The sequence below is a fragment of the Dinoponera quadriceps genome, unplaced genomic scaffold (genome assembly GCF_001313825.1).
Source record: "Dinoponera quadriceps isolate SergipeBrazil2010 unplaced genomic scaffold, ASM131382v1 scaffold1403, whole genome shotgun sequence".
Taxonomy (NCBI): Eukaryota; Metazoa; Arthropoda; class Insecta; order Hymenoptera; family Formicidae; genus Dinoponera; species Dinoponera quadriceps.
The window spans coordinates 1,037-14,163 of record NW_014555467.1 but is presented as its reverse complement, the minus strand read 5'-3'; the positions used below and the strand labels follow the sequence as shown (position 1 = coordinate 14,163).

The 13,127-nt window shown below is 36.2% G+C and overlaps 1 protein-coding gene across 1 annotated transcript; it reads right to left on the bottom strand.

The window, feature by feature from the left end:
- Positions 1-1,112: 1,112 nt before the first annotated feature.
- Positions 1,113-2,660, bottom strand: LOC106744323 (ninjurin-1-like). The gene has a single exon (XM_014618994.1). It carries the CDS (start codon positions 2,615-2,617, stop codon positions 1,931-1,933), a length of 687 nt encoding a protein of 228 aa, XP_014474480.1. The 5' UTR covers positions 2,618-2,660; the 3' UTR covers positions 1,113-1,930.
- Between the last annotated feature and the right edge of the window lie 10,467 nt (positions 2,661-13,127).

Below are 13,127 nucleotides of genomic sequence, written 5' to 3'. Positions count from 1 at the left end.
GCAATCGAAGAGATGAATACAACAGATTTTTGCGTTATTTATGTGCTTTTATAAAACGCGAAAACATCTTCGATATGTCATGTGGCTTTGCAAGATACCGACATGCAATGTGTCTGGATAGCGTATTGTAGCGGTTTTGCAATTATATTTTTACACTTTGCGTCGAGCAGCAAATTCGGTTCATAACATTTTTTGAAAGTATATTTAATTAGGAATATTTCGACATCTACAGCACCGGAGTTACAAATTCCACGAGGACGATATGTCTTGTGTGAGCGCTGGGCTCAAGCTTCAGAACGCTTTCATATTGTTATTTTGCAAATCTATGTAATTTTCCGAAAATATTTTTGCACTTTCCGAGAGCACATAATCAGCACATAATTCGTGTATAGTCGTTGTTTTAATTACAGCGCTCTCTCAGTTTGAGGGGGGGGGAGGGGTACCTTGACGTCAAGCTAGTCCTACCATGCTTCAAAACATTTGATTTTTTTCTGCGGACTACGCAATTTTTCGAAAATGTTTTTACACATTGTGGGAGTATATAAATAGCACGTAATTAAGGCATTGTTTGTTTTCTGACTGCAGCACTCTATCAATTTGGGGGGCGGGGAGGGAGCTAGCTTGATGTTAAGGTAGCCTCCCTCCCCTCTTTTTGATTGCCATTTCCTGCCAAACAGTGAAAGTACAAAAATCATGAATAGAGCAACTAATTAGCACATAAATAGCGCTAAATTTTTGCATAGGTACCGATACTTTTGGCGTTGGAGGAGAGGGGGGGGGCTAGTTTGACAGACATCATCATTATGTCTATTTCTGGCATTCTTCGATGTGATAACGACGATTCGCATTACAGGCTACCGTGATCTCGAAGCACAAGGAAACCTTGAAACGCCACCCCAGCGAGATCGTGATAAGCGATTTGGAACATTTCACTTCGCATTTACGCGACTTGATCGACGGGCAATACCGGTATCTGCGAAAGTTCGGAATGCAAATTGCCGAGTTGCAAAAGCCCACTTTGGACCCACCGTCGCGTTTAAGGAAATGTCGATATGACGACACCGAAGCGCAGGTATGGTTGGACGAGATGAACAAACGCGTGATCGCCGAAGAAGAAAGTCTGCAAAGACGCAGGAAGCAACTGATGGTCGAATTGAGGGAAATGTTGGAGCAAATACCGTCAATCTATCGTGTTTAAACGCAATCGTTACATAGTCTCGTTTTCTTAAGAAAAGATCTGTATTACATTAAAGGAATTACTTTTCATGCGTGTTCTCTATATATCTCTCTCTATATATCGTAGAAAATGAATAACATAAACACAAAAATGTGTACCAAACATATCATACAATAATGTGAATATAACGTAAAAATATTCGCGCAATTTCGATTTACAGGTGTACATGACATACTGTACAAACTTAATTATCATGTTTCCGTAATTATATAAATTAGTAACAATTTATTAGTATATGTTAATTTAGCCCGAGTATTAACTTTCTTTCTGTACGCTAAATTTTCTATCTTTACGTTTTTTCTCCTTACTTTCCATTTTTCGTGAAAAAATATTCCCAAAATTATGCTGTCAACTTTGAACGCGTAGATTGGATCCATGTTTTACAGGACAATTACTACTTCGATCAGAAACATGTTCCTTAAGTTTGTACAGTGTAATATCCTGTATATATACATCTATCGTAAAAAGATTGGAAGTGAGAAGTGGAGCAGGTTGGTATTCTAACGAGCGAATTAAGGTACTGTGGACATCAACCTGCCAACGCATGCGGGCAAGGTCTCACTTCTTCGAACATGTCCGAGTAGTGTGAACGAAACGACAATACCCCAACGTTCCCCAAGGTTCGTTCGTCAAAGGGAACATCCCGCACACAAATAACAGACGACCGTCACGAGAGAAGAGCACCAACACAGGCTACGCAACGACGACGGTGCTCGTCGTCGACGACGACGTCTGGTCGACGACGCCGAACGACGAGATGAACACATTGAGTATCGTAACGAGGAATATGCCGATCACCGTCCAATTGTTCGCCTTGTTGGCCTTGCACATCTGTTCGTGCTCCTTGACGTTGTAGCGGCTGTTCCATATCAGGCCGATGCCCACGGCGATCTGTAGGAGCAGGCTCGTGCCGATCATGATGAGCGACGGGTAAAAATACGGGTGTTGGCCGTCCGTCTGCAGAACGTAGCGCATCTGATTCGCGTTGGCGGACAGCAGCGCCAGGTCCATCATGCCCTGGGCCACGGTCTTCTTATGTTGATACAGGTTCACGTCGGGCGTGACCTGCGAGGGCGCTGCTTCGGGGAAGAAGTCGCGGCTATCGTCTCGGTTGTTGTTCGGCCCTCCCGGCAGCAGGACGTCGTTGAAACCGATCGGCTGCTTCCCATCAATCTCTGACAGGTCGTTCAGCTCGGTAGCGAAGGTCGTGTGTGGAATCTCCGGCAACTTGGTCTCTGTCAGCGAGCCGACACGTGAGCGGATAGTCGGCATGGCGTGCGCCTTGGCGGACTGCGTCGGCCTCGACGTTTCCTCGTATCCGTCTTCGTGAACCTCGTCCATGTACAACACCTCGTCCCCGTCGGTCTTGGAGCGTATCATGTCGTTCGCAGCGGTTGATGGACTATATTCAAGATGCTTTGCGTATCACGGAGGATCGAGCCTGGAGGAGCGAAGTAAGCAGAGCGTTAGAGTAAACGTTGCTCTTCGCACTATTCGGCGAAATGCAGCTCTGCTATCCAGTCGACAGAGGGAAAAAAGTAGTGAAGTGGTGAATGAGTGACCTCTCAGACATCAGAATAGTGTCGATAAAGTTTGTCAAATTTTATGGATAAATCGGGCCATTTAAGCGGAAAAGTAACATTTGCTTTTGTCTCTCCAGAGATTTAATTTTGGATAATTTAATATATGGCGGTTTCTTTTCATAGATTTGAAAGTTCGTAACAAGGAAAGACCTGAGAGCATGAACGATAATATGCAAGCATGCTTTTTGCAATTTTGTTAAGAGAGACAGCAAAAGAATATATAGAACGCCTATATTTTGCAAGTTTAATGGCAGCTCAAAAAAAGGTGACTATAGTGATCCACTTTGGACGAACTGAATTTTTTAGTGATTTCCTTCATGGAAATATTTTACTGAAAATGTATTTGAAAATCTCCGTCAATTGAGCTCATTTCATTATCATTTCAGCAATATTTCAGTAAAAAATTACTTTAATTGATACTTTAGCAATTTCTCTTTAAAAATCACGCAGTTTTCAATTATATTCAATAAATTTTATTTTTAAATATCTAATATTAACAAATTTTTGGTAATTATATACATTAACACTTTGCGGGCCGCGCATTTATCGAAGCGCCGTTACGCTGCCGCCGGCGAGATTCACGCAGGTTCTACTGCTCGCCAACGGTGATATTTACGCAATTTTTCGATACATAAGTAGTTGGTATATAATTATTATTAAAGAAGGCACTAAAATAACTGTTACACTATTTTTATTCCAATTATATTGGTATTGGCATTTTGAGGGATATCTAACGTAAGTTTCCTATATCTGAAGGTAGCGAAAGACAATCTCAAACTGACAAAACAAGCGTCCGCGAAAAAAGATTTTAATAATAGACAGTCTGTTGAATTGGGAGAGGAAAACAGTTGAAAACAATGTTTCCTGATCGTCAAACCATCACGCCAGCGTGATAGCGGCCGAAAGTCGTTGGCGAGCAAAAGTCACGCCAGCGTGACAGCGGCCGATAACCGTTGGCGAGCAAAAGTCACGCCAGCGTGACAGCGGCCCGCAAAGTGTTAAGGGACTTGCCGATGACTTTGATTTTCATATATGTGATAGAGGTCATCCTCCTGAGCAATCTTCAGAAGGTTTTAGACGGCGGTCATTGTTTATTAAAAGTTATTAACGAGAAGTTATTAAAGAGAAGTTTCATTGTTTATTAAAAATTATTAACGAGAAGTTATTAAAAAGAAGTTTCATAAATACGTTACACGCATCTATTCATATCGACTGTGCCTACAGTCTTTCCGCTGGACTACTAATTAAAAATTCTGTTTATAAACGGGCGGATTCCGATAGCCCACATACAGTGGCGGACATATACTTACGTACAGTTAGGAAAATTAAAATTGATTCGTTGTGTACTTATATATGAAATAGTTAAACAAAAGTCCATTACGTTTTTTATAAGTTTATAACATATATTATGAGGTAGCAAAACAGTGTTTATCAATTTACTACACTAAGAAATTTCTTGTGTTGGTTTACTAAAGTATCATATTTTCTGCGGACACGTATTTACGTACATTATGGTAATACACAGATAAGTCAAAATTTTTGCAATGTAAACAATACTTATCAGTATCTACTGAGTATGTAGGTACAGAGACGTAACAGTACTGTGATGAGTAAACGAAATATATAACGCCAGAACAACGTCGGCAAATATAGCAGCTTCGTAAAAATGGGAAGTCTTATCGGGAGATTTCTACAGAGCTTGGGATATCTGTTATGGCTTGTTATCAAGCTATACAACATATTAACACATTGTATGCGGGTATATTTCGCCGCAGACTTACGCGTGTAGCGGGCGTTTTTTCGTGAATTTTGCGGGAGTTTGGTATTCAGTAAAATCGCAATAAATCGATTACTTCGTTTTTCTCAACGAAACTTTTTTTATTTTACACTTAAATATATGCTCTACTTTATTATTTAAAAAAAACGATATTTTTTTGAATAAGTAAATATAGAATAGTGAACTAAAAATTAAAGGAAAATAGACAATTTTTAATTTTTCTATTTATTCAAAAATATTTTTTCATAACAAGTAAAAATAGCAATGATAAGACTAATATTTCTTCACAATATGGTATCATTCAAAGCATTTTCCTCTGTGAAGCGGAACACAGTAGAAGTTACATAAGAAACATGTTTCACTGTATTTTTTTGGCTGAGCACACACGACGTTGCCTAGTAATACAAACACAAACACCGTACATACTTACAATGCCCATCGTATTTATATGGTCGCTCCTTAGCACAAATCTACTAAATACGTACTTTTACGTGACCCGCGCTCTAGTGACAGACTGCAAAAAACGTAAAAGTACGTTTCCCGCTTGTAATGTGTTAAACGTCATGGAACGCCAGATGTTCCTCGTAAAGCGAGACCACGAAAAATCGACATAAGAACTGACGTAAGATTCATCAATTATCTGAATCAGATAGATTTAAAACTGCAGTTGATATTTACGTTGAAATATCATCAGATATTGATAAAAATATAAGTGTTAGAACTGTCCGACGTAGATTGAATGAATTTCAATTACATGGACGCGTTGCTAGAAAGAAACTGTTCATATCAGAAAAGAATTGTTGAACTAGAATCGCTTTTGCAAAAAAACATTTAAACTGGATGCAACACAATGATCTCGAGTTATTTTTACTGACTAATCTAAGTTGAATCGATTCGGATCTGATAGCAAAGTATATATAAGACATCGCATGGGTGAAGAATATCGCAAGAATTGTATAAAACCAACTGTAAAAGGGGGTGGCGGGTTAGTAGTCGTATGCGATTCTATGACTATTAATGGTACAGGTCCTATTCATCGAATAAAAGGAATCATGGACAGATTTACGTACTTGAACATCGTAGAAAATGCTTCCATTTTCTGAAGAATATATGCCGGAATAATGAATCTATCAAGCAGATAATGACCCGAAATACACCGCACGCGTCGTCGAAACATTTTTACACGACCGTAATATCAACATAATGAAATGGCCAACACAATTTCCGGATCTGAATCCAACAGAAATGTTATATGGATCGATGTGGACAAATATGTAAAATTGCGGAAGCCGAAGAATATTTAGGAACTGTACGTTATGGTAGCAAAAGCTTGGAATTCCATATCTGTTAATCGGTGCAATCGGCTTATTGAATCTATGCCACGAAGGAGTGCCGCAGTTTTTATTAACAAGGGTCTAGCTACCAAATATTAACATATTATAATAAGTCAAAGAAACTTGTTAAAATACATGTCCGCAGAAAATATGATACTTCAGTAAAGCAAACACAAAAAATTTCTTAATTATAGTAAATTGATAAACATTGTTTTGCTATTTCATAATATATGCTATAAACTTATAAAAACATAATGGACTTTTGTTTAACTATTTCATGTATAAGTACAAAACAAATAAAATTTAATTTTCTTAACTGTACGTAATTATATGTCCGCCATTATAGGTGATTGGCTAATTTAATATAAAATTTTCTAATTGGTGATCCAGCGGAAAGACTTTAGACTCTGATCGATGTGAGTGGATACGTGTAACGTATTTCCGTTCTTTTGTTAATATCTCTTTAACACGTTGACTGCCAACTACGAGATATCTCGTAGGTTGTTTACTTGCCCAGGACGCCAACTACGAGTTATCTCGTCGCTTCATTACTTGATTAAATCAAATTGGCTTCTTAGGCCAGAATCGTGAAAAGTTCCGTGGCAGTCAACGTGTTAATGAACAGTGACCACCGCCTAAAACCTTCTGAAGGTTACTCAGGAGGATGACCCCTATCACATATGTGAAGGTCAAATGTCGTCGGCAAAGTGTCCCTTAATGTATATAATTACCAAATTTTTTTACTTCCCACTTCTCAACGCTTGTTCAACATTATACTTAAACTTTCCTTGTATTTCGCAATATTACATTACATTTCATAAGATGACACATTAGGTCTGTTTGTTTTCGCTGCATCGCTGAACTAGTGCAATAAGTTGAAGCGAGACAAGTATATGTTTTCTTACTTCAACTTATTGCACTAGTTCAGCAGTGTAGCGAAAACGAACAGACCTATTCATAGACATAATATAAATAGACGGAGCATGGCCCCCTCTATCTATAGAAGAACGTGATGCCAGCGAATAATGAGAGTGAGACGGAGCAGAAAATATACGTGTATTCTCTCTGTTTTCTCGCGCCTGCGCAAATTGATCATAGCGAGTCAGTACGCGTATAACGTAGAGCGAAAGAAGGTTGAGAAGAGGTTAAAATGCTTCGAAAATGTGTTATATGTGAACGTGTGCAAAACAATGATAATATATCTTTTTATAAGTAAGTATTTATTATTAATCTAAATCTATTATAGTGCAGTTGCGTTCAGCGCTTTGGATTTATAATTAAATATAATAAAAACAGATTTAAAGTATAAAATTAGTTAAGAACGCATGAATCATAAGATTATGTGTTATGACACGAATACCTAACTCGGTTGTTTGAGATTAATAATTAATTTAAGGGTCCAAAATAGTAGCTTTGACTGTTCTTGTTTAATGAATCAAGAGCGAGAAAGCGTATGCTAAGATTTCTTATGTTATATTTTTAAATATTACACATGGAAACAAGTGCATACATACATACACGTGCGCGCGCTATGTGTATGCATTTTATAATATTATTATTTTTGTTATGTACATATATATTATGTATTATGAAACTTTGTGATTTTATTAATTAATAAAAAATACAACTTCTGTTGTACGATACGTGCGAAAAAAATTTTCTTTTAACATTCCTATCCTGTTTCTTAACTTCAAGTGTAGAAATTGCGCAGGCGCGAAGAGAGTGCGTGTGTACTTCCTGCTCTGCCTTAATCCCATTATTTGTTGGCATCAATCAAGCGACGGCATACTCCATCTATTCGTACTACGTTTATGCTCACATTGCATAAGATGACACATTACATTTCATAAAGTGACTCACTTTTCTATACGTTCACTAATTTTTCAGTAATTTTCACTTCACTGTTGGTCGATTTCATAGTATTTTCGGCAAAGCTTAGTAAAATATTTCCATTCTCATGTTAACAATCATGCGTCAGATCGATACGATTTATTGTTGTTCTAATACATATCGAAGTATGAGATAATGTCGAGTTATAAGATAAAATTGGTATGTATATGATGTACATAATCGGTCGCTGTTGACAATACTTCTCGCCGTGAATTCGGGCGGCACGTGTGAGATAGGCCAGGCGCGATGCGGTGCGGTAGTGGTTATAGATCGCGGATCGATACTGGTGGATTCGGAGGCGTCTAGCGCGACGGATGAGACGCTCGCCGTATGCGCGTATGTTTCCGACTTCGTGGCGAACAGTAATTGCGGTGAGGACAATCTAACAGTTTCCGGCAGTGTTGCCAGAGTTGGTATATTTGTACCAGATTTGGTAATTCTTTTTACATTTGGTACGCTGGTACTACAATGCATAAAATTGATACTAATAAGGTGACTTGATATATCTGGTACTTTTTGCTTCACCAGATGGTCAATTATAAATCTTTTTCCCTAGCGTGTACTCGTGAAAAGTGAACGTTTCTATATGCTTTTACATAAGAAAATTTTCACGAATTCATGTTGGAAGAAAAGATTTATGATGATGTTGTTATAATGCTAAACGAATCTTACCCATAATCTTTAAACCTTTCCAAAGAGTAAGTTCCGCTTAGCACTTGCACCGATGCTAAACATTGTTCTATCCTCATTTCTCATTGGATGTTACATAGAAACGAGAATAACCTAGCATCATTATGGACACCATATGGAACGTACCTAATATTAAGAGTCAGTTAACCTAGCTAAAATAAACTTAGCATCTTACAACCAGATTTTTTTATAAATAATATAAAAAGGTAAGCAATTTCGTTATCTCAACAAACTTTTTGTATGTTTAATAGAATTAATAATTGTAAAACATATTTTTATATTTGCGACTTTCAGGCAACTTCTTATTATATTTTTTAAATTAATAATGTCTGACATACGTAACGAAGAAAATAATAAAGGATAATTATTTAATTTAGCTACATCAGCACAAATATCGATGAAATTACACTTATTCGACATGTTTTTGCACGAAACGAAAGAATCTGGCAAAAAAGTGTTACTCTGCTTCGCGAAGTGAGTTATTAATCGTCAAAGTTGATGATTTGACAAGTTAGCAAACCTGTCATACTGATAAAATGTTGTGATATGAGCATGCTTGGTGATATTAAATCATGGTATTAAATAAATATAAGTATTAAATCTTCGCCTTACTAAAGTGTGTGCGATGAGTCTGTTTTATACTAAAATGAAAACAGCGAAAATTAGCAAAGGCCCCTTGCAAGGTATGTTGTTAACTAATAATTTATTTATTTAAAATATTGTAATCTGAATTTTTAATTACTCCATTATATTTTATATTAGTTTCTACTTAGCAGACATACCTTGTGCAAGGGTCTATGCTTATCTTCACTGTTTCAATTTTAGTATAAGATAGACTCATCACACATACTTTAGTAAGGTGAAAGATTTCAGTTTTAAGAGCAAAATAAAAACTAAATATATAATATTTAAATATTTAAATATAAAATATTTAAATATAAGAATATATATCTCCGTGGTATTAAATATAAGTATTAAATCTGTTTCAATTTTAGTATAAGATAGACTCATTGCACACGCTTTAGTAAGGCGAAGATTTAATACTTATATTTATTTAATGCCAGGATTTAATACCACAAAGCATGCTCATATCGCAACATTTCGTCCTTATGACATGTTTCTTAACCTGTTAAGTCGTTAACTTTGACGATTAATAACTTGCTTTGCGGGGCAGAGCGACACTTTTTTCTTCCAGATTCTTTCGTTTCGTGCAAAAACGCGAATAAGCGTAATTTCAGCGATATTTGTGCTGATGTAGCTAAACTAAATAATTACCAATAAAGGTTATAGTTTTCAATTTTCAAATAAAATGAAATATTACTCACATAAATTTAATTGGATAATAATAACTGGATAGATCGATTTCCTTGGTTAAAATTTAAAAACAATCATCCTTTTTGTGAAGTGTGCAAAATAAAACTTGTTGGTAGTATCACTCATATGACAGAACACGAGCAATCCAGTAAACTTAAAGCAACATATAAAATATAAAATAGCTAAAACATTTCCCAAAATACAAACACTTACAGAAAACAATAGTAAAACTCTCTTGGATAACAATGTTTATAGTGCTGAATTAAAATTAGTTATGTTTCTACATGAGCATAATTTGTCATTTTTGTTAATGGAACATTTACCAAAATTAATTTGCTCAATATGCCCAGATTCAGATATAGCTAAATATATAGCTTGTGGTAGAACAAAAGCAACTGCGATAATAAACCAATATTTTGCTAAAGAGCAATTTGAAAGTTTGCAAAAAGTTCTTATAAATAAAGATTGTTATTATTCAATAATTATTGACGAAACAACATATGTTTCAATAAAAAAATGTTTTGCAGTAATTATACGCTTTTTTTAGCGAAGATAAAATTATAGATAAATTTCTTGGCCTTGTACAAATTCAATCCACTACTGCTGAAGCACTTTTTAATGCAGTTAAAGAATTAGCTTAGCGAAAACAATATACCAACAGAAAATATTATTGGATTTGCTGCTGATATGCAGCTGTGATGATGGGATAGAAGTCAAGTGTGTTAACTACTACTACTACTCCGTGGTGCTACATCTTATGTCTGAGACTAGGCCTACTTCTCTCTCTTACATACGCATGTGGTGCGCACACAGATTGTACACATGGCATATGGGACCTACAGTTTAACGCCGGTTCCGAATGGCAGGGGTTGGAGAGAAGTTCTCTTAGCATGTGATTACTCTTGGTGGTTTTCCGGACCACCGAAGAGGAGCTACGAGCGTATGAAATTTTTTTTTCTTGGTTCTGCCGGGAAGCGAACCCAGGACCTCTATAACATAGTAGACTAGTGCGCTGTCTACCATATCACGCTCGCGCTCCAAGTGTGTTAACAAGATTTAAAGAATTAAATAAAGATATTTGCAACTGGTTGCATATGCCATTCATTGCATTTGTGTTCTTCAAAAGTAACAACTAAGTTAGCAAAGTTTGTGAAAGAATTTGTACGGAATTTATATAATCATTTTGCTAACAGTCCAAAAAGAATAAATAATTTAGAAGAGTACCAAAGGTTTTTGAACTTAAAACCTTATAAAACGCTACGACTTTCTCAAACTAGATGGCTATCGTTACAAGCAATTATTTCTTGCAATTTTAATATAATACATATAACATAGAATTCTACTTGATTTGGCTTCCGAGTTAGCGCTGAGAATCTCGATTCGCACTCTAAAAAAATAAATTTAGATGTTCATGAAATGTCGGACACAAATCCATGAAGGACGCAGCGCCAACGGAAGCCAAATTAAACATTTATCCACACCGAGGAAGCCTAAAAAAATCACAACATAGAGATCACTTTTTGAAATTTTGTTATAATTGTATTTTTAATATACTTTAATGTTCTCTCTTTCTATTTAGATGGTCGTCGAAAAAGTACTATTAGGTGAGCAAAAAAGTTCTGAGCTTTAGATTTCATACAACCGAAACAATAATTTAAATTTTATTTATTTTTCTGTCGTTTGGCGGTTTTAAAGCGTAGACATTTGGCCTTCTAAAATGCCATATGGTTTGGCGTTTGATGCACATAATCTCAAAAATCAGTAGTGTTCACCTTAGCAATAACAAAAATGCATATTCGATTTTCCACCCACTTCGCGTTTCATCTGAAGAAAAATGCTGCTGAAGCCACTGAAATGATTTGAGCTGCATATGGAGAGAGCGCTGTAAGTCATGCTACATGTAAAGGATGGTATCAAAAATTTCGCCAAGAATATTTCAATCTTGAAGATGAACCGCGTGCTGGGCTCTAAAAAGATTGAAACGGACAAATTGCAAGCATTGTTGGATATAAACTTTGCGCAAACTGAAAAGGAGCTTGCAGAATGCTTGGCGTTACGCGGCAAGCCATTTCCGTACGTTTACATACAATGACAAAGGTTCAGAAGGAAGGCAGGTTCCGCATAAACTGTCTGAAGACAACAAAAATCGACGACGTGACGCTGCACTGATCCGCTGCGTAATGACTCACTTTGCTTTCAAAGTTTCGGAAAAAAGATTTTTTGCACAAAATCAATACAAGCGATGAAAAGTGCACTCTTTATGATAACCCTAAGCGTAGAAAATCATGGGTTAACCCTGGCCAACTTTCGACATCGACGCTAAAGCCCAATATCCATGCCAAGAAGATTTTGCTTTGCAGCCGATGGGTTTGGAAAGGTGTATTGTATTGTTGTTGTTACAATCGGGTGAAACAATCACAGACCGCTACCAACAATTGACCAATTTGAGCGATGAATTAGAAGAAAAGAAGCCATTTATTAGCCAAGGAAGTTGTAAAGTGATTCTGCTTTATGAAATGCCCGACCACATGTTGCGAAAGCGACTCAGGACCATATCTTTGTGTTAGGTTGGGAACTTTTCCCGCACGCGGCGTATAACCCAGACATGGTCCCTTCCGATTACTATCTATTTCGGTCACTGCAGCATCACTTGGCTAATACACATTTCGTGAGATTTGAAGAGATACGAAAATGCATTGATGACTTTATCGTTTCGAAGCCGGTGAGCTTCTATTGTCAAGGAATTTGCAAACTACTCGAAAGATGGCAAAAAGTCATTGATGCAAACGGGGAATATTTCGCTGATTAATATTTTTTGTTTGCTTTTAAATAGATTGAATTTTGCAAAAAAAAGCTTAGAACTTTTTTGCTCACCTAATATTATTATGGGATTCTTTCATATATTTTACGAACATGGTATTTAAAGACGATAAATTACACAGTAACAAATGCAATACTGGATCATTTATGCAATCTTGTTTTTAAAATATATCTTCTGTTTTTATTATATATATTACATATTATAAATAAGATAAGTCTTATGTTTCAAGGTAAAGGAATCCAAATTCATATGTTACATACAAAATTTACTACTGTATATAAAAATGTGTTAAAAATTTTTATGAAAAAGTCTATTATTAATAAAATTGATTTATCAAAATTATTCCCAACTAATCCTGATTATTATTTGAAAACAGAAGATATTTATATGGGTGCAAAAGTACAACTATTTTTGAATAATCATTCAATAAGCGTAGATGAATTAAATAAGATCAGAATTAATATCTTAAATTTTTACGTCG

Bases quoted from the DNA above. Each gene is read 5' to 3' on its own strand.
- LOC106744323 (XM_014618994.1), bottom strand. From the start codon at position 2,617: ATGATACGCTCCAAGACCGACGGGGACGAGGTGTTGTACATGGACGAG.